At 49.4% G+C, this 27,764-nt stretch overlaps 2 protein-coding genes across 2 annotated transcripts; both read left to right on the top strand.

Moving 5' to 3' along the window:
• Positions 1-38: 38 nt before the first annotated feature.
• Positions 39-8,514, top strand: enpp2l (ectonucleotide pyrophosphatase/phosphodiesterase 2-like). The gene is made up of 25 exons (XM_089023369.1): positions 39-210; positions 291-399; positions 475-624; positions 701-826; positions 895-955; positions 1,044-1,141; positions 1,204-1,283; positions 1,346-1,465; positions 1,549-1,604; positions 1,684-1,749; positions 1,824-1,896; positions 2,687-2,795; positions 2,860-2,985; positions 3,050-3,081; positions 3,150-3,277; positions 4,574-4,652; positions 4,717-4,804; positions 4,902-5,080; positions 6,811-6,871; positions 6,941-7,077; positions 7,143-7,284; positions 7,351-7,428; positions 7,498-7,636; positions 7,703-7,859; positions 7,928-8,514. The coding sequence occupies exons 1-25, from the start codon at positions 193-195 to the stop codon at positions 8,096-8,098; spliced, it is 2,583 nt and encodes an 860-aa protein (XP_088879495.1). The 5' UTR covers positions 39-192; the 3' UTR covers positions 8,099-8,514.
• A 6,729-nt stretch (positions 8,515-15,243) lies between these two features.
• On the top strand, positions 15,244-27,062 carry ppp1r10 (protein phosphatase 1, regulatory subunit 10). The gene is made up of 19 exons (XM_089023590.1): positions 15,244-15,389; positions 15,541-15,716; positions 17,492-17,600; positions 18,384-18,470; positions 18,564-18,699; positions 19,546-19,597; positions 19,680-19,769; positions 19,852-19,983; positions 20,072-20,177; positions 21,698-21,801; positions 21,913-22,046; positions 22,138-22,294; positions 22,378-22,518; positions 22,600-22,846; positions 23,867-23,942; positions 24,031-24,237; positions 25,260-25,380; positions 25,486-25,851; positions 26,295-27,062. The coding sequence occupies exons 3-19, from the start codon at positions 17,494-17,496 to the stop codon at positions 26,423-26,425; spliced, it is 2,394 nt and encodes a 797-aa protein (XP_088879716.1). The 5' UTR covers positions 15,244-15,389; positions 15,541-15,716; positions 17,492-17,493; the 3' UTR covers positions 26,426-27,062.
• The last annotated feature ends 702 nt before the right edge of the window (positions 27,063-27,764 follow it).

Raw genomic sequence — 27,764 nt, 5'->3', positions numbered from 1 at the left:
GACAAGGAGCACATAGCGGGGGCAGGAGGACGAGAGCGAGCGAGCGAGCGAGAGAGCGAGCGAGAGAGAGAGAGAAAAAGTGCAAAAGAGAGCGAGGGAGCGAGCGAGCGGTGCCGCATCGATCTCCACAAGCGCAGCGAGTTCCCCCGGCGGACGTTGGACGCTTTTGGCCTTGTTGTCTCGCTGACCGACATGCTCGTCAACTGTTTGGTAAGTCATCGGCGCGTGAGGCGAGCGGGCCCGGTCAGGACAAAGGCGCCAAAGTGTCTGCCCGTGACGTCCGTGCGCAGCTGCTGCTGCTGGCACTGAGCGGGTGGCGCCGCGACACGGCGGGGGCGTACGTCTTCCAGGCCAGCCGAGCGGCCGAGGGCGGCGAGGCCCCGCCCGCCCACGCTAAAGGTGAGACGCTCGTCTTTGGGCCCCCGCCCCCCCCCCCGTGGAGTGACCCCCCTCCCCCGGACCGCGTCCCCGCAGTGGCGTCGGCGTGGGTGAGCTCGTCGGGGTCATGCAAAGGTCGCTGCTTCGAGCTGGAGGAAGCCGAACCGCCGGGCTGCCGCTGCGACAACTTGTGCAAAACCTACTACGGCTGCTGCGCCGACTTTGACCGCGAGTGCCTCAAAACAGGTCAGTGGCCACGCGGGCGAGCCTGCGGGCGAGCCTGCGGGCGAGCGTTGATGCGCCGCCCGCCGCCTGTCGCCAGCGGGGCGTTTCGAGTGCCATCCGGAGCGTTGCGGCGAGGAGAGGAAGGACGAGCACGCCTGCCACTGCGCCGACGACTGCCTGGAAAGAGGCGACTGCTGCTCCAACTACAAGGCGGTGTGCAAAGGTAGGGGGGTCGTCTGGGGGTCCTCCTTCCAGTGGCGCGCGTCCAGCGCTTTTGCCGCCGTTGTCCAGGCGAGGCGTCGTGGCTCCAAGGGGACTGCGAGGAGATCCGCGCCGCCGAGTGTCCCGCCGGGTGAGTCGCCCGCCGGAAAGCAAAGCTCCCTACCACCGAGGCGGGGGGGGGCAAATGTTTTTTTTTCGGCCTTTCTGCCCCCCCGCAGCTTCGTGCGAGCGCCGCTCATCATGCTGTCCGTGGACGGGTTCCGGGCGTCGTACCTGAAGAAGGGCGTGTCCGTCATGCCCAACATCCAGAAACTCAGTAGGCGGTGCCCGCCGGGCGGCCTCTTCCGCCGCCTCAGGCTAACGGCTTCCTCCCGCCAGGGTCGTGCGGGACCACCGCGCCGTACATGCGGCCCGTCTACCCGACCAAGACCTTCCCCAACTTGTACACCTTGGCCACGGTGAGCGGTAGGTCCAGACGGGGGTTGCGGGCGGCGCCGCGTGACCTCCCGCCGTGTCCCAGGGCCTGTACCCGGAATCCCACGGGATCGTGGGAAACACCATGCACGACCCCGTCTTCAACGCCACCTTCAATCTGCGGTCCCGAGAGAAGCTAAACCATCGCTGGTGGGGCGGTCAGCCGGTGAGTGGCGGGGGTGCGGGCGGGGGGGCCCGGGGGGTCGTGACCTCCTCCTCGCTCTTACGCGTGGGCCTACTTCTCCGCAGATCTGGATCACAGCCAAGGAGCAAGGCGTCAAAGCCGGAACCTTCTTCTGGCCCTGGTATGCGCGCCACCGCCAACGCCCGTTGCCGCCGGCAACGCCCGTTGCCGCCGGCTCACCTTTGACTTTGTGGCTTCAGGGTCATCGAGCTGGAGAGACGCATCCTGACCATCCTGCAGTGGCTGAAACTGCCCGAGCCGCAAAGGTCTGAGAGCGGTGTGGGGGGGGGGGTGTTTGGCGCCCGCCTTTAACCCCCGCTCGCGTTGTCGCCCGCCGCAGGCCTTACGTGTACGCGGTGCACTCGGAGCAGCCCGACACCTTCGGACATCGCTGGGGGCCGCTGAGCAACGAGGTGGGGCACATTTTCACGATTCAAACACACCATCGTAGGCGTCATGGCATAACAAACAAAAATGTCGCCCGTCTCGGGTGGGCGACCCTGCAAAACAAAAACAAAACAGAGAAAAGCGGGCAGGTGGTGAGACCGCCAAGCGAGTAGTGATGGGAATTGCGGCTCTTTTCAGAGAGCCGGTTCTTTTGGGTCGGCTCACTAAAAAGATCCGGCTCTTTTGGCTCCCAAATGGCTCCTTATTTTTTTTTATTTTTTTTTGCTTAAATTAATTAACTCCCAAAAATCATGTAAAATAATGTGAAAAACAAATTCGTGTAAAAAAATACACTATATCAAATAGTTTTTATTTATATGGCTTTATTTATATTTGCACAGTTAGTGGATGATAACCTTCACTTTCCCTGTGGTTACTTTTTTGACCCATTCTTTGGACTACAGCACGTTCTTTGTCATATATGATTCTGTTATGATTCTTTGAGAAAGTCTTTTCAGAATCAGAATCAGAATCAGAATCAGAATCAGAAAGCCCTTTCCTGTTTCATGTGCTACTCGCAGTGTGCTTCTGTTTCTCTACCCGCTCCTCGTTCTCCTCACTGCTGCGCATGTCTGTAATTCTCCCGTCCCTCCTCTACCACGGATCTTGACCAATCAGGTGCGGCTTTAACCGAAGACTGGGGCGGGGATTAGAGGGGGAAAAAAAAGTCGGCTCCCATTTCGGCTCCTTGTTAGGCCCCGGCTCGTTCGCGAACGACACATCACTACAAACCAGTCACTCGGCGTCTTTGCGCAGTTGGACAACACGTTACGGCAGATCGACGGCGTGATCGGTCAGCTGATGAACGGCCTGAAGCAGATGAACCTCCATCGCTGCGTGAACGTCATCGTCGTGGGCGACCACGGTGAGGGCCCCGCCCCCTCGCCGGACGACCGCCGCCGTGACGACGCCCCCTCGTCCCCCGACAGGCATGGAGGAGGCCCACTGCGACCGCACCGAGTTCCTCAGCAGCTACCCGCTCAACATCGACGACATCACGCTCATCCCGGGCTCGCTGGGCAGGATTCGGCCGCGGGACGCCAAGTCCGCCACCTGTGAGTCCCCTCCTTGAGCCTTTGACTTGGGGCGAGTGCCCGTTCTGAGCGTGTATCCCCGCAGACGACCCCCGGGAGGTGGTGGCCAACCTGACGGTGAGCGAGGCGAGAAGCGGTGCGGCGGCGAGCGCGGCGGCCGCTTTTTGACCCCGTGTCGCCCGCAGTGCAAGACGCCGACGCAGCATTTCACGCCGTACCTCAAGCAGCATCTGCCTAAGAGACTCCATTACGCCAACAATCGCCGCATCGAGGACGTGCACCTGCTCATGGAGCGCAAGTGGCACGTAGCCAGGTAAATAGTGTGGGAAATAACGTCTGCCCGGAGATCCGGGGCGTGCAACTTTTACGTCAGGCGTACAACTTACAAAACGTCTCGGCCCGGGTGGCTGACAACTTTTACAAGAAAAAAAAAGATTTTTTTTTTTCAAATCAAACATTTGCTTTATTCAATAAAGCAAACGTTTGAACAAAGATTTTGAAATCTGAATAAATTATTCTGATTTCGAAATCTTCGTTCGGTTTGGAATTTCGATTAGTTTGGCAATTTGCATACTCAGCACGGCAGCCAATCAGAAGGATGCTTCGTGCTTCCTGACTTTCCCGAGCGTCGTGCGTTTGCGTATCATTTTCCAAAGTAGATGCACAGAACTTCAGCCCCAGAAGAAAGATTCAAAAGAAGCTAACAACATTTATGACGACACAAAACGTAAACGTACATTATCCCGTCCGTGACTGTAAAATGTCCTTGAGAGTTTTGAAAGGCGCTTAGAAATCAATGTATGATTATTAAAAGCATGATGGAAAGAAGAGCTCAGGTGGCTTGTAGCAGACGACGCAACGCAAACATTGCACTGTGCAACATGGCGAACAGTGTATGGACAAACCACAACTGGAGCAAAATCATCAGCAAGGCATATTTACCATCAATAAAGCAAGGCAGCATTTGTGGTAGGTAAATCCTTAAAGGACAACCGACAAGTTGTGTCCATAATTTGTAAAATGGCTTCAAATGACTTCTACTCAGCGTATTTTAATAAGATTCCACCGCATATAGCTATATTTTACGTTTTAAACTCGCGCTGAATATTCCGGAAGTCTTGTTTTTGAGTTGGTGACGAGTCCGTACGTGACGTCACTGAAGGAACGCCCCTGACCGAAAAAAAGACACATTGTAGCAGTCCTTCCATCACGTCAATGCATTTTGCTGTGCTTTTTTGGTCTGAAAATGTCATGTTGCACCAAAAAGAGACAGAAGAGGGCGACCAAGCTCCATATAAGGAATTTATCAGCTTGTGGAAACGGGCTGATTAATTCCTCACAGGGAGCTTGGTCGCCATTTTCTGCCTCTTTTCCGGGACGCTACATTGCAGTCCAGATGCCTCAAAATGACACGGAAGGACTTCTTTAATCAATTGAAAACATGTACGCTTTCCTCTTCAGAACTATTTGAATCATATTCATAACTGGATGTGTAACAAGAAAGCATATTTTCCGCTAACTTTTTGTCATGAGTTTCAGACACTTAGGTAACGCCGATTCGCCCTTTCCCACAAACGGGGCTAAGTCTGTAACCCGCGCTCGTTGACAGGAAAATGCCGGAGAAGATGCGGACGCGCTGCGGCTTCTTTGGCGACCACGGCTTCGACAACAAGATCAACAGCATGCGGGTGCGTCGACTCGATTTGCGGCTTTTGCGCGCGAGTCCTGACCGGGTTCCCGCTGGGCCCGCAGACCATCTTCGTGGGACACGGGCCCAGCTTCCGTTTTCGCACGCAAGTGCCCGAGTTCGACAACATCGAGCTGTACAACGTCATGTGCGGTGAGTCGCGCGAGCTCCGGGACGGGCCACGGGCGAAGGTGACCTCCTCCCCGACCCCCCCCCCCCCCCCCCCCCCCCCCCCCACCCTTGATCGCAGACCTTCTCGGCGTGAAACCGGCGCCAAACAACGGGACGCACGGCAGCCTGAACGCCATGTTGAGGTCGCCGCCCTTCCGGCCGGTCATGCCGGAGGAAGTGTCGGCGCCGGCGCGGGACCATGACCCGGCAGAGGTGGCGGCGGTCACCTCTGACCTGGGCTGCAGCTGCGACGACGAGGTCAGCCGGGGCGGGTGACCATTGAGGGGGGTGTGGGAGGGTCGCACCTCGCCCCAAAAATATCTTTGTCCTTTTTAATAACTTTGTGATAATACTCACAATAAATCTAGCCAATTTGTGACTTTAAATCTAGCAAATTTGTGACTTTAAATCTAGCAGATTTGTGACTTTAAATCTAGCTAATTTGTCTATGTAACATCTCAGTCGTACAGCCGTTGTCACGGTTTGTGAGGTGGTGATGGCGAGTGCGGATCCCAAGAAGCAGGCAGGAGTGAGTAGGAGGTTGTTTGACAAATTGTATTAAAATAAAGGTCAACAGGAACAAAATGTAAAACATCAAAATCATCTGAATGGAAAAAAATACAAAGTAGCAAAAGAAGACCAAGTGTAAAAGTCCGCCAAGGTTAAACAAACACGTACACAGCATCCAGCAACCAAGCAGCAAACAAACAATGAACCGGCACCGGATGGTCGTGCCGGGTGTCCTTTTAAGTGTCAGTGATTAAAACGAACAGCACCTGTGAGGCTGCAGGCAGGGCTGACGTCGCTCACCGTTGGTCGACAATCTGATCGGGACGACCAGCACCTGTGCAGGTGCAGGCGGGGCCGACAGCGCCCCCCGTTGGTCGCCAACCAGAACATGACAGCCGTCATCTGTACATTTTGAAGTACAGTAAAGTCTTGTTATATCGATATTCTCGGGAGTCGGAAAAAATATCGAAATAACCGGACTATCGATATATCCGATCCTGCGGCATGTAAATTTTCTCCTTGCGTTCATAGAAATAGTATCGTAATAAGCAGTACTATCGATATATCGAGACTTTACTGTACTTCAAAAAGTACAGATGACGGCTGAAGAAACCTTTTCATCGATAGCAAATTTGTGACTTTGAATCGAGAAAATTTGTAAGCTTAATTCTAGCAAATTTGTAAGTTTAAATCAAGCAAATTTGTGACTTTAAATCTAGGACATTTGTGACTTTGAATCTAGCAAATTTGTGACTTTAAATCTAGCAAATTTGTGACTTTGAATGTAGCAAATTTTTAAGTTTAAATCTAGCAAATTTGTGACTTTAAATCTAGCAAATTTGTAAGTTTAAATCTAGCAAATTTGTAAATTTGAATCTAGCAAATTTGTAAGTTTAAATCTAGCAAATTTGTAAATTTAAATCTAGCAAATTTGTGACTTTAAATCTAGCAAATTTGTGACTTTAAATCTAGCAAATTTGTGACTTTGAAGGTAGCAAATTTTTAAATTTAAATCTAGCAAATTTGTGACTTTAAATCTAGAAAATTTGTAAGTTTAAATCTAGCAAATTTGTAAATTTGAATCTAGCAAATTTGTAAGTTTAAATCTAGCAAATTTGTAAATTTAAATCTAGCAAATTTGTGACTTTAAATCTAGCAAATTTGTGACTTTAAATCTAGCAAATTTGTAAGCTTAATTGTAGCAAATTTGTGAGTTTAAATCTAGCAAATTTCTAAGTTTAAATCTAGCAAATTGGTGACTTTAAATCTAGCAAATTTGTAAATTTAAATCTAGCAAATTGTGACTTTAAATCTAGCAAATTTGTAAATTTAAATCTAGCAAATTTGTGACTTTAAATCAAGCAAATTTGCGAGTTTGAATCAAGCAAATTGTGTTTTGATTGTAAAGTGTCCTTGTGTGTTCTGAAAGGCGTTTGAAATTAAATGTATTATTATTATTATTATTATTTTTCTGGCAGAACAAAGTGGAGCGGAACCAGGAGGTTTTGGGCCCCGCCCAGGACGACTTCTCCGACTACAGTACTGCGCGTCGCCCGGCTCTGCCGTCGCCCGGCCGTCGGCCCTCATCCTGTTGTTTTCGCCCCGCAGACGTGACCCAGCTGCCCTTCGGCCGCCCGGCCGTCATGTTTGACGCCCGCTACATTTTGCTGCGCCACTCGGACTTCATCAGCGCGTACAGCCACCAGCTGCTTATGCCGCTGTGGACGTCCTTCACGCTTCCGCGGGTACGCGCACCGGCGCCGGCGCGGGCGCGGGCTGGCGCAAAGGTCAACGCGCTCTCTTTCGCCAGGACGATGCGGTTCCTCCCGCGGAAGGCTCCGGCGGCGGCCCATGCCCGCGGAGGGACCGCCGAGTGCCGGCCGAGCACAGCGCCAGCTGCAGCGCCTACGGGCGGGACGGCCCCCCCGGCTACGGCTTCCTCTTCCCACCCGGTAGCCCCGCATGAGTGCCGCACGCGGGTGGAATCAATGGTTGCCCTTGTGGTTTCCGCTCCACAGATCTGGCGTCGTCAACCGAGTCCAAGTCCGAAGCCTCGCTCATCACCAACACGGCACCCATGTTTCCCGCCTTCACCAGTAAGTCGCCGCCAAGGTTGGATGGTCGCGGCCGCTGGCGTGATCTCAAGCCTCCGCGTCCGCCCACAGGAATGTGGCGCTACCTGCAGGGGGCGTTGCTGCGCCGCTACGCGCAAGAGAGCGGCGGCGGTGGCGTAAACGTGCTAACCGGACCTGTCTTTGACTACAACTACGACGGGCGCCGCGACACCCTGGAGGAGATCCGAGAGTGAGCGTGCATTCGCGCCGCCGCGCCACCGCCGCCGCTCACCGAGGTTCATCACCGCGCTTGCAGGTGGTCCCCCGGCGCACCGCCCGTGCCCACCCACTACTTTGCGGTGGTGAGCGGCTGCCGCCAAGCCAACCGGACGCTGGACGAGTGCGCCAGCAGCGATCTGCACGTCTTCACCTTCCTGATCCCTCACCGTGCCGACAACAGCGAGAGCTGCAAGGTGAGTCGCGCTGCAAGGTGAGTCGCAGCCCCCCCCGGTCCGTCGGGCTGACCTGCGTGCGCCCGCAGAGCAAAGGCGCCGAACGGCTTTGGGTGGAGGAGCTCCTGCGGCTTCATACGGCCAGGGTCAGAGACGTAGAAATCCTGACCGGCCTGGACCTCTACCGGGCTAGCAACCAGAGCTACGGCGCCGTGCTGAGCCTCAAGACGTCCCTGCACACCTTTGAGACGGACGACTGACGGCCGGTGGAGCGCCCGGACACGCCGGGCCGACGCGAGCGACTGATATGCGACTAGCTTACAGCCACTTAGCGACCCCACAAAAAGACGCGTCAAATCCGGGAGCCCCCAGACAAAGAGCCAAGGACACAAAGCCGACACGACCTTTGACCTCCAATTCTTTGTGTTGGCCCAACGTTACCAACGTTCCTCTCGCCTTCCCGAATCGAGCCTCCTCGGCTGCGGTTCTACTAACTAACTTTTTGCTTGCCCCGACGTGGGCGAGGTCGTCGCCGCCGTCGTCGTCCGTGCCGTCCTCTCCCGGGTTGGACGCGACGCCCAGGTCACATGGTCCGGCTCCTGGGTCCTATTTAACACATTGACCAAACTAACATGGACTCGTTTGTTCGCCAGTAAAGTAAACTTTGCCATGTGAACGCTTGTCGGTTCCAATTTGTCAGGGGAAAAAAATGTCTCAACGTTTTCAACGTTTCAGGTTCTTTTTCTTCACTTCAGGGATGAGAATGACAAATGAGAAAAAAGTCTGAAAAAAAAGCGGGGGGAACCGCACATATACTGTTTTATATATACAGTGATACCTCAGTTTACGAACCCCTTGGCTTCCGAACTTTTCGGTTCACGAACGTTACATTTATGAAAATTTTACCTTGGCATACAAACTATTTTTCGGGACACACACGGAGTCAGTGATGTGTCGTTCGCGAACAAGCAAGCTCTCCTCACAATAATATGGCAGCCGACTGTTTTTGTCCTCTATTCCCCACCCCCAGTCTTCGGTTAAAGCCACGTGATTGGTCAAGAACGCAGCAGTAAGGGGCGGGGGTTACAGACAGAGAGAGAGTGATGCCGTTCTGCAAAAAACAAAATGGCACCCGACTTTTTTTTTGTCCTCTAGTCCCCGCCCCCAGTCTTCGGTTAAAGCCACGTGAATGGTCAAGAACGCAGCAGTGGTTGGGTAGGGGGTTAGAGATTAAAGGACAACCGACATCACTTTTTTGTTTCCTAACTGACATCAGAAACGTTTTATAGCATCTAAAATACCCAAAACACGCAGTATGATATTTTAGTCAAATGCAAAACACCAATAAAAATGACTTCAAGTGTCCAAAAACTACTTCAAATTGAACCCGGAAGTGGCCAGTTTCAGAAGGTCCCGCCCCCTTGTTCCTGGTGTAACACCAAGACGTCTTGCCTTGCTCGACAATCAAAACAATGGCTTCAGATTCGGAAAACATGATTTCTTGTTACTCATCCAGTTGTGAATATAATTCAAATAGTTCTGAAGAGGAAATCATACATGTTTGCAATCGATTAAAGAATTTATTCCGGTCATTTTGATGCATCTGGAGAGAAATGTAGTGACAAATTCTTTAGTACTCACGGTACCCAAAAAAAGGCATGTCTAAGATAAGTGGACACATGGATCAATACATAAGCAAAGCACAGAAAGGCATTGGTAGAGATACTTGAGGTGCCAAACATCAGCTGCTGGTTGACAGAACAGTCGCACAAGACTGCAGGTCCCGACATACCAACCTGTGCACAGCCTGGATTGATTACAAGAAAGCATATGACTCGATGCCACACACATGGATCACTGAATGCTTGGAGTTGTATAAGGTCAACAGGACCCTGAGAGCCTTCGTTGCAAACTCGATGAGGATGTGGAAAACCACACTTGAAGCCAATGGCAAGCCACTAACGCAAGTTTCCATCAAATGTGGCATATACTAAGGTGATGCACTCTCACCACTGCTGTTCTGCATAGGACTGAACCCCCTCAGCCAGATAATCGCCAAGACAGGCTATGGATCCCGCCTCAGAAATGGAGCTACAATCAGTCACCTCCTCTACATGGATGACATAAAGCTGTATGCTAAGAGCGAAAGGGACGTAGACTCCCTGATCCACACAACCAGGATCTAAAGCAGTGACATCAGAATGTCATTCGGGCTGGAGAAATGTAGTCGGATGGTGACTAAGAGGGACAAGGTAGTCCACACTGAAGGTGTCTCATTCCCTGAAGGAACAATAGCAGACATTGAAAACAGCTACTAGTACCTTGGTATACCACAGGCCAATGGCCACCTCGAACTAGCAACAAGGAAAGCGGCTACGACCAAATACCTCCAGCGGGTGAGGCAAGTCCTTGGAAGCCAGCTCAATGGCAAGTACAAGACCCGGGCAATAAACAGCTATGCCCTGCCAGTGATCAGATACCCTGCAGGAATAATAAGGTGGCCAAAGGAAGAGATTCAGACCACGGATGTTAAGACCTGAAAACTCCTCACCATGCATGGAGGGTTCCATCCCAAGTCCAGCACCCTGAGACTGTACACAAGCCGTAAGGAAGGAGGCCGGGGACTAGTGAGTGTGAGAGCCACTGTCCAGGATGAAACATCCTAGCTCAATGAATACATCAAAGAGAAGGCTCCAACGGATGATGTACTCAGAGAATGTGTCAGACAATGGGAAACAGAAGATGAGGTTCTGGAAGAGGGACAAACATGAGAGGAAAAGCCCCGACACGGGATGTACCACCGAACCATAACTGAAGTGGCTGATCTCAAGAAGTTCTATCAGTGGCTAGAGAGGGCTGGCCGAAAGGACAGCACAGAGGCACTCATCCTGGCTGCTCAAGAGCAGGCCCTGAACACCAGAGCCATAGAGGCACAGATATACCACACCAGGAAAGACCCAAGGTGTAGGTTGTGCCAAGAGGCACCTGAGACAATCCAACACATAACTGCAGGGTGTAAGATGCTGGCAGGGAAAGCCTACATTGATCGCCATAACCAGGTGGCTGGCATAGTCTACCGAAACATCTGTGCGGAGTATGGACTGGAAACCCCAAGGTCAAAATGGGAAACACCTCCCAAGGTGATGGAGAATGACCGAGCAAAGATCCTGTGGGACTTCCAGATACAGACTGACAAGATGGTAATGACCAACCGACCAGATATCGTGGTCATAGATAAAGGGGAAAAGAAAGCCGTTGTCGTGGATGTAGCGGTCCCGAGTGATGGAAACATCAGAAAGAAGGAACATGAGAAAATGGAGAAATACCAAGGGCTCAGAGAGGAGCTGGAGAGAGCCTGGAAAGTAAAGGTGACAGTCGTGCCTGTGGTGGTCGGAGCACTCGGGGCAGTGACCCCCAAACTGGACGAGTGGTTGCAACAGATCCCGGGAACAACATCGGAAACAACATCGGTCATCTCGGTTGGGGGACAGACACCACCCATGGGGGGTGAGACGAGGATTTATATATATATATATATATATATATATATCGATGAGAAGGTTTCTTCAGCCGTCATCTGTACAAATTTGAAGGTTTCGGACGTTTCGCCTCCTATCCAAGAGGCTTCGTCTGCGAACTAAAGTCTGACTGGTCGTATCGGCCCTATTTATATATTCCTAATGTCCAGCCATGGCGGCGCCGGACACAGCTATGATAGGTCCCTACTCTCAGGTTGGGGGGAGCAGAGGACCACTCCCTGTGACCCCACTGATTGTTCCTACATTCCTGACTAACGACTGGCCCATTTCCCCCACTCTCAATGGTATCACCTCATCAGCATTACGAATGTTGCCTAACCTGTTTTGCCTAAGCAGGCTATTGTATGAACGATCCAAATTGAACCTCACCCCACCAGACCGGTTTAATGAAGGATTTTGTTGTTTTATAAGAAGAAAGGAAAACATATAGACAAACAGATGTATTTTAGATTATACCCGGGAGAGGCCACGCCATGTATCTATGGCCTGTCAAAAATACATAAAGAAGGGTTCCCCCTCAGACCCATTGTTTGTAGCATTGACTCCTCTACATACAATGTAGCCAAATATTTAAAAACTATCTTAGCTCCGTTGGTTGGTAACACAGAATATCACGTAGAGAACACCACAGGGTTTGTAGAGAGGATCAAAGACCTCATATTGGAACCTGAGGAAACTTTGGCATCATACGATGTGACTTCTCTCTTTACATCTGTCCCAACCCCAGCAGCAGTCTCAGTGGTGAGGACGAGACTGCTGGCGGACGTTTCTCTGCATGAAAGAACCAAACTTAAAGCGGATCACATCTGCAAATTATTGGAAATCTGCCTTAATACTATGTATTTTCAATTTCGGGAGACATTTTATAAACAAATCAAATCAGAATCAGAATCAGAATCAGAATCAGAATACCTTTATTCGTCCCGCAATGGGGAAATTTGCAGTCCACAGCAGCAATTGAAGAGGGATGGGGTTGGGGTGGGAGTGAAAGGATAGAAAACAAGATATTCTAAGCATAACAAAATAAAAATAATTCATGCTTGTGCTATGGGCTCACCAGTTTCACCCATAGTGGCTAATCTTTACATGGAAGAGATGGAGAAACAGGCCCTCACATCCTTCCCGGGGACAAAACCTAGACACTGGTTTAGATATGTGGACGATACTTTTGTCATAATTAAAAAACAAGAAATTCAATCCTTCACAGATCACCTCAACTCGGTAGACATCAACAATAAATTTACTCGTGAGGACATTAAAGAGAAACAACTAGCCTTCTTGGATTGTAAAGTAATTATAAAAGAGGACAGAGCGCTAAAAACAGAAGTCTTTAGGAAGGCTACGCACACTGACCAATACTTACTGTTTGACTCTAACCACCCTTTACAACACAAATTAGGAGTTATCAGAACCCTCCAGCATAGGGCTAAACTAATACCAACTAGCATTGAAGGTAGAGAAAATGAGTCAAAACATATCAGGCGAGCACTCACTAACTGTGGGTACCCTCAGTGGTCATTCAACAAATGTCAGAAAGAAAGAATAGGGGAATGAAACCAAACATTCTCAAGATACAAAAAGGAGAGGAGTAGCAGTACCTTACATTGCAGGAGTTTCTGAAAAATTACAAAGAGTCCTTTGACAACACAAAATTCCTACTTATTTCAAACCGATAAACACGTTAAGGCAAAAATTAGTGCATCCAAAAGATAGACTACCAAATGAAAAACAAAGTAATGTAGTTTATTTCATACATTGTAAGAATGGAAATTGTAAAGAGCAGTACATTGGGGAGACTCAACAAATTCTCAAAAAAAGACTTTATCAACATCGCAAGGATAATACAAGTGGGCCTCAATCGGCAGTACATTTGCACCTAAAAGCTAGCAACCACTCATTTGACGACAATGAGGTTAAAATCTTAGCGAAAGAACATAGATGGTTTGAAAGGGGGGTAAAAGAAGCGATTCTTATAAAACAACAAAATCCTTCATTAAACCGGTCTGGTGGGGTGAGGTTCAATTTGGATCGTTCATACAATAGGCAACATTCGTAATGCTGATGAGGTGATACCGGTGGGAGTGGGGGAAATGGGCCAGTCGTTAGTCAGGAATGTAGGAACAATCAGTGGGGCCACAGGGAGTGGTCCTCTGCTCCCCCCATCCTGAGAGTAGGGACCTATCATAGCTGTGTCCGGCGCCGCCATGGCTGGACATTAGGGATATATAAATAGGGCCGATACGACCAGTCAGACTTTAGTTCGCTGACGAAGCGTCTTGGATAGGTGGCGAAATGACCGAATATAAAACGTTTTTCTGATGTCAGAGGATATATATATATATATACAGTAAAGTCTCGTTATATCGATATTCAAGGGAGTCCGAAAAAATATCGATATAACCGGGACTATCGATATATCCGACCCTGTTTGCATGTAATTTTCTCCGTGCGTGCATAGAAATAGTATCGATATAACCGGGACTATCGATATATCCGATATCGATATAACGAGACTTTACTGTATATATATATATATATATATATATATATATATCCTCTGACATCAGAAAAACGTTTTATAGCATCTAAAATTTTCTACTTTCATTTCTTTCATAACTTTGCTGCTGTGAAATGTAAATTTCTCCATTGCGAGACTAATAAAGGCAAATCCAATCCAAAATACCCAAAACACGCTGTATAATATTTTTAGTCAAATGCAAAACACCAATAAAAATGAGTTAAAGTGTCCCAAAACGACTTCAAAATGACCCCGGAAATGGCGAGTTTCAGAATGTCCCGCCCCCAGTTCATGACGTCACACCAAGACGTCTTGCATTTCTTGTGAATCAAAACAGTGGCTTCATATTCGGAGAATGCTTTCTTGTTACACATCCAGTTATGAATATGATTCAAATAGTTCTGAAGAGGAAAGTATACATGTTTGCAATTGATTAAATAATTATATGTGCCATTTTGAGGCAACATTGGGGTTTCCCCCAATCTCTCACCCCAAAAAAAAAGAGGCACAAAATGGCGACCTCCAGTGGCCACCTTCGCTTCCACAGGCCGATAAATTCCTTAAATGGAGCTTGGATGTCCTCTTCTGGCAGCTTTTGGGTGCAACACGGTTCTCAGACAAAACTTCTTTTCCTTTCGGCTTTTCCCTTCAAGGGGTCGCCACAGCAAATCAGTGTTCTCCATCTTTAGAGGTTTGATCCGCATGTTTGTTTTGGCCAAGCTTTAACATGTACAGCAAAATACATTGACGTGATGGAAGGACTGCTACAAAGTGTCTTTTTTCGGTCAGGGTGCGGTCCTTTCGTGACGTCACGTACGGACTCTTCACTAACTCAAAAACAAGGCCTCCTGAATATTCAGAGCGAGTCTTAAAACGTAAAATATAGCTAAATGCGGTGGAATCTTATTAAAATACGCTCAGTAGAAGTCATTTGAAGCCATTTTACAACTTGTCCGGAGACGTCGGTTGTCCTTTAAATCTAACAAATTTGTGACTTTAAATCTAGCAAATTTGTGACTTTAAATCTCGCAAATTGGCGACTTTTTTCTCTAAAAATATATATATATATTTCAACATGGGCCAAGTGCTCTTCCGTGTACTGTATATTCAATCAATTCACCGAGGCTGTTTTGGTTACGCGCATGCGCATATAGCAGGTCATTTATCAAGCAGTCGCCATTTTGAAACCATAAAAAAACAAAAACAGACGGATTTTACAACGTTTGCGTGTCGTTCAAACGGGGAAACTGTAGCACAGATGAGTGCTTTTATCAACAATCTACCGGAGCGCACGAATGATTATGTTTAATTTGATGAGATATCGACGCAATCGTCGAAAATGGCGTGCTTCGCCATTATGGCTTTGAACCACAAGACAAGGTCGTTCGTCAGCCATTTTGAGGCGACACCCAAGTCTGCCGTGACGTCAAAAACGTCATTCCGTATAAAAGCCAAGTCCCTCCTCTTCGAGCTCATTCCTGGATTTGGTCAAAGGTAAGTGAACACGTCAAAACATTCGCGCATATCTGTCGTTTTGAATGGGAAATCCCCCCCAGACATTTGGACACAACCCCCCGCATGTCGATGAAAAAGGGCTACTTCCAGTCTCTACTAAATTGTTTTCTTTTTTTTGTGTACCTTACAGGTTTCAATTCGTTTTCCTGAAGACTCGGCCATCGAGGACTTAGACCAACTGCTCAAATTGCAATTTTTTCTATAAGGAATGGACATCCGATGACCATTTTTGCCTCCAGTTTGTTCTTGAAGGAAAAGGCTAGCTTTTAGCTACCAAAGCCCCACCCATTAGAAATTTTGAACCAGGTATTAAAGCCATCCAAGTTGACGATATGTTTTTTGTATAAACGAAATAAGTGCCCTAAAAAGCACAACGTGTTCCGACTTAAAACTCTGAGAGCATACTATCGACTTGTTAGTGTGAGTCCAAAATAGTCGTTTTAGCTATCGCGCGGCTGTTGGTTAGCGGCCGCCGCGCCTTAGCCTAGCTTATTGTTTAGCATGAGCTCACACACGAACGTGGACCGTGACACGTCTCCCCTTTGTGTGTGAGACGAGCTGGGCTAATAAAATTGGAAGTCGAGAACTAGTAATGTCTATAAGCAATCTGATCATAAAGATTGCAGCGTTTGCTCAGGAGACTGACTAATCCAATCAAGTCGGACATTTTTATGTATTTTTTTGCCTGCCGGGGCTTTGTAGGGGCTGCTCCACGGAAGCCAATCGCACGGCAATCTCCCCATAAAGATTGCATTAGGCTGAGGATCGATGGACGTTTGGTGAAGCACAGTGATGCATTGACGATGACGATAATGGCGCAATCTATGGATAAAGATTGCGGGATGACCGCAGCGAGTGCTCTCGCTCGAAACGCAAACGTTGGGAGCTGTCAAAATTGCGGACAATTGGCCCGGCTTTTTCTGCGGGACGTTTTGGGAGTTGGCTTCGTTAAGTTCTTGTCAGCCTTTCCGCTCGCGCTTTGTTTGTCCCTGAGTGACTGTCCCAAACGAGATCGCTAGCGCGGTGCCGAAGGGGTTAACGCGGGGAGGGCTCTCATTGGCGGGCCGCCTTACTGCCCCGCCCCCACACAGCCTCCTCTTTGCCTTGACGTAACCGAGGGAAAAACCCGGCGAAATAGCCCCCCCCCCCAAAAAAAAAACAAGAGAGCAAGCCTGAATCATCACTGTTGGTCAATGTAACTTGTGAAACACCAAATATTTTGATTCCCGGGGGTGGGGGGGTCTTGTTTGACACTGCCCTTATGTGTACATGTGTAACTGTGCCACTTCCAGGCTTTGAATTATATGCAGTTTGTGGAGTTCTGACACTATAAAGCTTCTACTCCAACGGTTAAACGGGTAAGACCTCACTGATACCATTTTGCTCTGAGTGAATGAATAGAAAGTGGGCCCGCGTTCTTGAAACCGTCCAGTCTGCCGAGACCTTCTGATTCCTATTGTCATTGCAAATCAGTCCCGTTTGTGATGCACTATGTGATGTAATGAGCCAGCGCAGGCCGCTTGGCGGCACGTGTGGCGTGCCCGGCCAGATTCCTTGGGGTGATGTAGAATTGCAAAGAATGTAGAGCAGGTGCGCCCAGGAACCACATTGTAGCAGTTGTTCTGGAATGTAGACATTAGCCAAATAAGATCCTTTTGTTGCACAGGTATGCATGCACTTTTGGCAAATATTTGGCTGTTGGGGTCTTCAATTGCACTTTTGCGTGGGATCTCCACACGCATGGAACTCTTGAATTGTTGCCTGCAAATTGGCCTTTGCGATGGGACGTGCCCGTTTTGAAATGGAACGAACCTCTCCCGTGTCGTTAGATTCCATTTGCGGCGACGACCCACATAAAAATGAGGGCTTGCTGAAGTGTCCAAAGTGTCGTTGGGTCATGCGGAAAGGAGCGCCCTTCAAGGGTGGTCCCTTAGTTGCCAAATGATTTGCCTCAGAGTCCTTTGAAATGGTCGGCGGGTGCACTCGGGTTCCGTCCGGCGACACCGCGGCTTGCTTGCGGGCGGCCAAATACTCAAGCTCGTCCCAACGCAGACACGCCAGATGTCCTGTTTGTTTTTCAGAAATGGAGGGGGTGCCGGTGGACCCCAAGGAGGTTTTGAAGGGAGTGGAGGCGCTTTTAGGGAAGGATGGCGGACTCTGCAGCTTGGAGGGAGTCCCAAAGATGTTCAGGTGAGCCATCCAAGGCCGCCCTTCGAACTCTGCGCCTTACCGGCACCGACCGACGCCCTTTGCCGACTAGTGATGGGAATTCCAGCTCCTTTCAGAGAGCCCGTTCTTTTGGATCAGCTCACTCAAAAAATCTGGCTCTTTTGGCTCCCAAATGGCTCTTCAGTTTTTTTTGTAGCTTAAATTAATTAGCGACCAAAAATTGCGTAAAATTGTGTGAAAAACAAATTACTCATGTAAAGAAATGCACTATGTCAACTAACACAGAGAGCATTCACTAACTAGCTTTCCCTGTGGTTACTCTGGTTTGATGATCAGATGTCACTAATTTGCTTTTCATATTAATAATGCTGTAATACAAACTACTAAAAATGATAATAATTGAATAACAAAATACGTGATAACAGTTGTCCACTGTACTTGTCTACACTGATCTCCTGTGACCTGCATAAATAGCTCCAAAACAGTGCATGAGTCCTGCACTACCTACCTAACTCCTGCTAAGTTCTCAGAAATGTGTCTTTCGTTGAACTTTTTCTAACTCCTCCCCTTTCCCTCACTGCTGCGTGTGTCTGTAATTTTCTCCTCCCTCCTCTACCACGGATCTTGACCAATGATGTGCGGCCTTAACCGAAGACTGGGGGCGGGGAATACAGGGGAAAAAAGTCTGCTCCCATTTCCGGTTCCTTCTTGGGAGCCTGCGCTCTTCATTCATTTCAGACATCCGGCTCTAAGAACCGGGTCGTTTGCGAATGACACATCACTTTGTCCCTTTTCTCTGCGCAGCCTCATGAAAGCCTCTGCCAAGATGGTCGGACGTTGCATGTACTTGAACATCCTCCTTCAGACCAAATCGCACGACGTACTCAACAGGTTGGTCGCCCTTCTGGGGGACGGGGAATTCTCTGGGTGTAGCTTGTCGCCGGCAATCTGAGGGTCCCGCCCGTCTCGTCCCGTCTTGTTTAGGTTCATTCGAGTGGGCGGCTACCGGCTGCTCAACTCGTGGCTCACCTACTCCAAAAGCACCAACAATTCCCCCCTGCTGCAGCTCATTCTGCTCACCCTGCAGAAGTTGCCCCTCAAAGTGGACCACCTCAAACAGGCAAAAACCCGCCCGCCGCCAGCACACCAGGATAGTTGCTTTAGCCATCGTGGTTAATTTTAATGCACGGTACCATATTAAGTTAGTTATCGAGCTAGCTATCTGGCTATCTATTAGCTATCTATCCAGTCTAATGGCTGGCTATCTGTTAGCTATCTAGCTGGCTTGCTATTAGCTATCTATCCAGCCGGCTGGCTATTGGATGTCTATTGGCTAGCTAGTTGGCTGGCTATCTATTGGCTATATATCCAGCTGGCTAACTGGCTGGCTGTCTATTAGCTATCTTGTGGCTGGATAGGTGGTTAGCTGGCTATCTGTTGGCTAGCGGGCTGGCTATCTGTTAGCTATCTAGTAGATAGCTAGCTGTTTGGGCGAGCACTTGACAGCCGTGCCGGGGAAGGCCAAGAAATTAAAAGCGGCACAGAGCTCCAAAAGTGACCACCCGTCAAAACGCAAACAATGGAGTTGTCTAACTAGCCAGCTAGCGATCTATTAGCTAGCTAGCTAACTTGATCTATTTGAGTTATTCCAGGTTCAATAGGCTTACCGTTGCTGGCTACCTAGCTAGCTATCTATTTGCTCTCTATTAGCTGTCTAACTAGCTAGATTGCTATCTATTAGTTATCTATTAGGTAGCTAGCTAACTTGATGTATTTGAGTTATTCCCGGTTGAGTGAACACTGGCGCATGTGGCTGCCGCTGCTCACCCACAGAAAAACTGATCCAGTGACGGTAAAGTGACCTTGAGAATTTGAAAGGCGCTTACAAATCAAATGTATTATTATTATTGTTATTATTATTATTTAACCCCCCCCCCCCTTCCCACACCCGATCTTTCCTTTGCAGAACAACACGGCCAAGCTGGTGAAGCAACTGTGTAAAGGCGCCGAGACGGAAGGTCAGGTTCCGTCCCAGCCTTCGTCTTTTCCGTCTCCTTTCAAGGAGTCCGGACTCAATGCGTGAATGTCCTCCTGTTTCAGAATTGAGGAAGTTGGCGTCGGTGCTGGTCGACGGCTGGATGGCGACCATTCGCTCCCAGAGCGTCTCGAACGCTGCCGTCAACCCGGCCGGTGCGGAGACGTTCGCTCTCGGCTCGCTTGCCCTCTTGCGTCCCAGCCGCACTCAATTTGTTTCCGATTGTTTTGCGTACAGAGAAGAAGAAGAAGAAGAAAGAGGACGGCAAGGTCCCTCTCCGAGAGGTGAAGGACAAAAGCGGAGAGGACGAGAAGAAAAAGGACAAGGGCAAAGCGCACGCCCCCAGTCACGCCAAAATCCGCTCCATCGGTGGGCGCTCGCTCACTCCCCTCGCAGGTTTTGATTGGGCCGCTCTCTGTGGTTTCGCTGGACTGAGGCCCGCACTTTTTCCCCGTAGGTCTGGAGATGGAGGCTCCGAGCCCCGCCCCCGCCAAGAAGAGCCCGGCAGCCCCCCAGCTGGGTGACAAGTACAACATCAAGCCTCCCGTCCTCAAACGGCTCAGGTACGCACATTCTCCTCCAACAAGTAACAACAATAATAATAATACATTTCATTTATAAACGCCTTTCAAAACTCTCAAGGACACTTTACAGTCACAGGATATTTTTCTGCGGGTGAGCAGCGGCAGCCACACGCGCCGGCGTTCAATCAACCCGGAAGCTAGCTAGCTCATAGCTAGTTATCATAGCGATAATAAATAGATAGCTAGCTAATTAATAATAGATAGCTAGTTAGTCAGATAGCTAATAGATGGCAAATAGATAGCTGGCTAGATAGTTAGACATCTAATAGACAGCAAATAGATAGCTAGTTAGCCAGTTAGGTAAAGTAGATAGTTCGATAAAGTAAAAGAACAACAAAAACCTAAATAACAAATATGACAACACAAAGACACAGCCATTCATTCTTCAGCACTTGCTGTACCCTCTTTGTGACATGAAGCAGTTCTAGGTGAAAGAGGAGAGGGTCAAAGCATCCTTTTCAGCAGTGGATCAGGGACGTCAAGGTGGATTATGCCTGGCGACTACAAGCTAAATGTTGAAAGCAAACACGCAGCTGTAGCATCCATTGTCGAAAAGAGATTGTCTCACATCTCACATTTTAATAATAATCCATTTCATTTCTAAGCGCCTTTCAAAACTCTCAAAATCACTTTATAGTCACAAGATAAGTTTTATTTCTGTGGGTGAGCAGCCACACGCGCCAGCGTTCACTCACACACACCCGGAATAACTCAAATAGATAGAAAGCTACCTAGCTAAAGAATAGATACCTAATAGCGAGTGAATAGATAGCCATTAGCTTGCGAATAGATAGCTAATAGCTAGCGAATAGATAACTAATACCTAGTGAATAGATAGCGTGCCAATAGCTAGATCGTTAGCTAGCTAGATATCTAATAGATAGCCAGCTAGTGATAATAATAATAATAGGTAGCCAGAGAGCTAATAAACAGCACATAGATAGCCAGCTAGGTAGCCAGCCAGGACTACATTCATATGAAGACATATCGAGGAACGAGGTTAAATCACTGGGAATGAATACATTCATAGCCGCGCTATATAAATCACTATTGCATTGTATTATGGACTGCCGCCCTCATTACAAGCTCATATAACTCCAGGCCCATATAATTTTGGAATTAACTATTTTGTTGATGAAAGAAGAGAAGTCTAAGGTTTCTTCCACTGCATTGTATGTTTATGTAGTCCTGAAACTCAATATTCTGTGGGTCCTTGAATTCAAGTGACAATGACTAAAACCCTGGCACTGGAGTGGACACATTTTTACACATCGTCTCCCAGTGAATGAGTTAAAAATGAAAAAAAAAAACGGAATGACGCAGTGATGGTGTAGTTTAGTGCTTTAGTGTTAGTTTTGCTGCTAACGAGGACCAAAAAGACTCATAAATAAAAGATGTACACTCGAAATTCTTTTCAATAGAAAAAATAAACTAATGGGAGTCGCTGTGCGTTCTTCTCCCCTGACCCCCGACCCCCCCCCCCCCCTTTATCTGTACAGTGCCGGCCCCTTTGACAATCCTCCATTGGAGAAGAAGTATAAACCTCTGAACACGCCATCCAACGCCACCAAAGAGATCAAAGTCAAGATCATCCCAGCACAGCGTGAGTGTGCCGATGCCCGATGGGGCGGCGGGGGGTGTCAAATAGGAGGGCCGGGGGGGGGTGGTGCTTTGTGTGCTCCGCCGGTGACCGCGGCGGCTTTCCTCTGTGCAGCCATGGAGTGCACCGGCTTCCTGGACGCGCTCAACTCGGCGCCGGTGCCCGGCATCAAGATCAAGAAGAAGAAGGCGGCCGCCGCTGCCACGTCGCCTTCCCACGCTAAGGCCGCCTCGCCCACCTCCAGCAAGGTAGCCCAAACGGGAAGCCGTGCCTTCTGTCACCGGACGCTCGTCCAAAGTCACTCACGTTGTCCTTTTTTTGGGGGCGGGGCCTCCGCAGACCAATCCGTTTGACGGCAAAGCGTCGACATATTCGTCGTCCTCCGGCAAAGCCGCCTCCCCGGAGACTCTTGGCTCCAATGCTCTGGAGGAGAACCAGGAGTCGGATCGGCCGGGAACGCCCGTCCCCTCCGAAGACCCGGACTCCATGGACACGGGTAAGCCTTCCCCCCCCCCCCCCCCCCCCCGACCCCTTAAGATGGCCGCCGCCCTTCCCTTCTCAGTGGTTTGTGTGGCACAGGAGAGAAACCCAACGCGTTGTCTGAGCCTCGCGGGGAGGAAGACCTGACCAAGAAGGGCAAGAAGAAGAAAACTGTCCACTGGGCCCAGGAAGACGACCTCAAGCACTACTTTTATTTCGACCTTGACGAAACGGAGAGAGGTACGAGCGACGCCGGAACGTGGTAGTGAGGGGGGGGGGGTGTCCAAGGCCCGCGCCCACCTGACTCTTGCCTCCCCCTAGTCAACGTCAACAAGGTGAAGGACTTTGGCGAGGCGGCCAAACGGGAGCTGATGATGGACAGGCAGACGTTTGAGATGGCCCGCCGTCTGTCCCACGACGCCATGGAGGAGAGGGTCCCGTGGACGCCCCCGCGACCCCTCACGCTGCCGGGCAGTCTGGTGCTTGCCGGCTCTGGCAGCACCGAGAAGCTGACGCAGCGAGACCGCGAGATGGGAATCTTGCAGGAGATCTTCCTCACCAAAGAAAGGTTGGTCCCTGCCTTATCTCCCCCCGCCCACACACACACACACACACACACACACACACTTTGAATGGGCTTCATTTTTGGGGTTGAGGAGCTTTTATAATAATAATAATCCATTTCATTTCTATGTGCCTTTCAAAACTCTTAAGGTCACTTTACAGTCGCAGGATAAGTTTTTCTGTGGGTGAGCAACGGCAGCCACACGCGCCAGCGTTTACTCAACCCGGATTAACTCAAATCGATAAAAAGCTAGCTAATTAATAGATAGCTGATAGCTAGCCAGGGCCCGGTTAGCTATCTGACTATCTATTAGCTATTTATGAGCTATCCATTAGCTAGCTGGCTAGCTTTTAGCTGTCTAGCTGTTGGCTATCTGGCTATCTATTAGCTATTTATTCGCTATCCATTAGCTAGCTGGCTAGCTTTTAGCTGTCTAGCTGTTGGCTATCTGGCTATCTATTAGCTATTTATTAGCTATCCATTAGCTAGCTCGCTTTCTATCTATTTGAGTTACTTCGTGGTTGAGTGAACGCTGGCGCATGTGGCTGCCGCTGCTCACCCACAGAAAAACACATCCTGTGACTGTAAAGTGTCCTTGAGAGTTTTGAAAGGCACTTAGAAATGAAATGGATTATTATTATTATTATTGCTAATAGATAGCTACCTACACAGCTAGCCAGCCAGGTTGCGGGAAATTGTCAGTCATCTTTATTGTCAAATATCAGAATCAGAATACTTTTATTCGTCCTACAATGGGGAAATTTGCAGTCCACAGCAGCAATTGAAAAGGGATGGAGTTGGGGTGGGGTGAAAGGATAGAAAACAAGATATTCTAAATATGCTAATATGCATGACATACAGCACAGACAGATGAAATTAATGTCCTCTCGGACCCAGCGTGCAAGTCACTTATAATGTGGCGAAAAAAAAGACATACCATTGACAACAGACAATACATGTAATATGTAAATGACGTCACTCCCTAACTCAAAGCTACCTTCCGACCGTCCATCTCTTTGCCAGCGTGCCCGACACTCCCCACGAGCCGGACCCCGAGCCGTACGAGCCCATGCCCCCGCGGCTGATCCCGTTGGATGAGGTTGGTGTCCAAATGGCGCACAAGCGCCGGCCGGGGGCACAAACGAAGCGCCTCACGCCGTCTGTACCCCCCTCCCTTCCTCCCACAGGACTCCTCCACCGGGGACGATCCCTACGCCGAGCCCGCCGATGCCCCCCAGCAGGCGGGCCCCAACGAGGGCTCCAAGCTGCCGCCCGTCCTGGCCAACCTGATGGGCAACCTGAACGGCAATTCGCGCAGCCCCCAGCCCGCAAACGCCGCTAACCATGCGGTGACGCCGGCCGTCAACGTGCAGGAGCTGCTCTCCTCCATCATGGTACGCGCCGCCCCAAGCGAAGGCCGTTCTGTGGAACGACAGGCTTTTTACTTTCAAAACTCTCAAGGACACTTTACAGTCATAGGATATTTTGTCTGCGGGTGAGCAGCGACAGCCACACGCGCCAGCGTTCATTCAACCTGGAAGTGCACGCCACTAACTCAAATATAAAATGGTCATTGGCACAATAACATTCAAACATAGTAAAACTACTTACCATCAAATGGGCATCCTTTTTCCTTCATTTCTAAACGCTAGCTTGCTAGCTTTAGTTGTTCAAAATGGAAGTGATAAACGCTAGCTAGCTACCTTTAGTTGTGCAAAATGGAGACCCGAAAGAGGGCGTCCAAGCTCCATATAAGGAATTTATCAGCCTGTGGAAACGGAGGTGGCCACAGGAGGTCGCCATTTTGTGTCTCTTTTTTTGGGTGAGAGATTTACCCCCAATGTTGCCGCAAAATGGCACAAATAAATTCTTTAATCGATTGCAAACATGTATGCTTTCCTCTTCAGAACTATTTGAATCATATTCATAAGTGGATGTGTAACAAGAAAGCATATTCTCCGAATCTGAAGCCATTGTTTTGATTCACCAGCAATGCAAGACGTCTTAGCGTGACATCATGAACTGGAGGCGGGACTTTCTGAAAATGCCCAATTCGCAGCTCTTTTTTGCAGATTTTGGACACTTGAAGTCATTTTTATTGGTGTTTTGCATTTGACTAAAAATATCAGCCTGCGTGTTTTGGGTATTTTAGATGTTTTTCTGGTGTCAGTTAAAAAAACAAAAAAGTGACGTGGGTTGTCCTTTAAAACGTAAAATATGGCTATATGTGGTGGAATCTTTGTGAAATGCGCTCACTTGAATTTGACGCCATTTTACAAATTATGGACACAACTAGTCCGGAGGCGTCGGTTGTCCTTTAAACGGTGAAGGATGATTACGATGCCACTGCCAATTAATGTTAGCTTATTTTCAGTGTATCGCGGTGTATGGCAGCATTGACGCCGCGTGTCCGCAGGGGGCTTCCGGCAACCAGTGCACCGAAGACCTGATCAAGCAGCCCGACTTCTCCGATAAGATCAAGCAACTTCTTGGCTCCCTGCAGCAGACGCAGAACCACAACCAGGCGCCTCCGGCAGGTAAATTCGGGGTCCCCCGGCCCGTTCCCGGCCTTTGAAATGCTCGCTCGTTCGTTCGTTCCCACCGTTTCCGAATAATCAAGCCGCCGCCTGTCGCCCTTGCAGCCACCCCGAATCTGCTGGGCCACGCTCCCCCCAACAACGTCCACATGCAGATGCCCATGAACAGCGGCTTCCCGCCCGGCCTGCCTCCGGGCGGCCCCCGCTTCAACCACCCGCCCCCGCCACCCCCCCCGCACAGTCACAATCACGGGCCTCCGTTCAGCGGGGGCGGCGGCCCGCGCATGATGGGGCCGCCGCCGCCGGGGGGGCAGGGCCGCGCCGACGGCGGCAACTACTGGGGGGACGACGCCATGAGGGGGGGCCCCCACCGCGGCGGCCATTTCCACCGGGGAGGAAGGAGCCGGGGAGGAGAGCCGGGCTACCGCAGTCGAGGGCGGGCGGGTCCGAGGGGAGGACACAATATGAACGGTACGTTTTGGACACTGTCGCGCTCGTCCGTCCGCTCAATTCCTCCGTCTGACTGGCTAGCTGGCTATTTATTTGCTATGCATTAGCTAGCTAGGTAGCAATTAGCTGTCTATCTGTACCTTGTCTAGCTGGCTAGCTGTTGGCTATCTATTAGCTATTTATTTGCTATGCATTAGCTAGCCAGGTAGCAATTAGCTGTCTATCTGTACGTTGTCTAGCTGGCTAGCTGTTGGCTATCTATTAGCTATTTATTTGCTATCCATGAGCTAGCCGGCTAGCTTTCGATCTGCGTTACTTCTGGCTTGAGTGAACGCTGGCTGGCGCGTGTGGCTGCCCCTGCTCATCCACAGAAAAACTTTATCGCTTAGAAATGAAATGGATTATTATTATTGTTATTATTGACACCCTCCACCCCCCCCCCCCCCCCACCCATCTTTCGACAGACATGTCCATGCGGCCCGTTTGTCGCCACTTCATGATGAAGGGGAACTGCAGGTACGAGAGCAACTGCGCCTTTTACCACCCCGGTGTCAACGGACCTCCCTTCCCGCCAAACAACCAGCATGGCCACTAGGCGGCGCCGTCCTCAGCGAGTCAGCCGCTCTGCGCCGTCCGGCTGGACCCGAGCCGAGCCCGCCGAATCGGGCAAACGCCGCTGCCGTCGGTCAGCGGCGTTTGGGTTCCGTCCGTCCCCTTCGGACCGCCAGTTGCCCGAGTCTTGAAAAGGAGCGCAGCGACTGGCGCCCGCCGCAGCCAATGAGGATGGACGGTTGAGCTCAAACAACATGAAGAATCAAGCCCCCCCCCCCTGCCCTCCCTCTTATGCAGCGGGTTTTTTAGGGGGGGGGGGTGATGATGATGATCATGATGATGAAGATGAGTGCCAGCCAGTGAACTCTGAACTCTCCATCTTCACCTTCTGCGAACATCAGTATTATGATGAAGGATTCTGCAGGTCGGTTCTGGTGTTTTCTGTGAAAACGGTGACCTTAAAGTCTCTTGTGGGACGCTTTTCTTTTTTTTTTCCCCCCCCCCCCCCCCCCTCCTCTCCTGTGTTGTCTTTTGATACAACCTTGAAAAACAGGTGGCCCTATTTTTACGACTGCAGCTTTGAATGTTTGTACTTTAGGCCTGCGTACAAGACACGTTGATGGCGTCATCTTTTTCAGTTGGATTATTTTGTACACTATTAAATGAATGTCAACATCTAATTGTGATTTGTTTGAAATCCAACTGCAAAGTTAGCGGGGTTGAGTCCACTTTAGCATCCCCCCCCCCCACCTTAATATTCCCTTGCTTCGATTGGTTCTGGGCCGGGCAACCCGCGGCCTCGAGTGGCTTGTGGCTCTTTGGTGCCGCCCGAGTGGATCCATTGAGCTTTTTGTTGGAAAATGGAACAAGGTGGGCAATGGATTAGTGACGGGAATTCCGGCTCCTTTCAGAGAGCCATTTCTTTTGGCTCGGCTCACTAAAAAGATCCGTCTCGTTTGCCTCCCAAATGGCTCCTCAGTTTTTTTTTGTTGCTTAAATTCATTAACTACCAAATACGTACAATTATGTGAAAAACAAATTACTCGTGTAAAAAGATATACTATATCAAATAATTTTATTTATATGTGCACAGAAAGCATCCACTAAGTTTCACTTTCCCTGTGGTTACTTTTTTCCCCATTCTTGGCACGTTCTTTGTCATATATGATTCTGGTATGATTCTTTTGAGGAAGTGTTTTCAGAATCAAAAGCCTTTAATAGCCCAACAATGGTGATATTTCCTGCTTGGAATTGCATAGATTGGGTTGAGAGCATGAATATATTTTATTAATTCTTTGTCATCTACAATTGAAAATGGGGGAAAGTCTGCTATTGGGCTTGTCAAGAGCTGGCACTCTTCGTTCACTTAAGAGCTCTAAGAA

The sequence above is a fragment of the Hippocampus bargibanti genome, linkage group LG20, assembly GCF_051943395.1.
Source record: "Hippocampus bargibanti isolate YZ-2025 linkage group LG20, ASM5194339v1, whole genome shotgun sequence".
In the NCBI taxonomy this organism is placed as follows: domain Eukaryota; kingdom Metazoa; phylum Chordata; class Actinopteri; order Syngnathiformes; family Syngnathidae; genus Hippocampus; species Hippocampus bargibanti.
The sequence above is the reverse complement of the archived record's forward strand: the minus strand, read 5'-3'. Positions and strand labels throughout refer to the sequence as shown.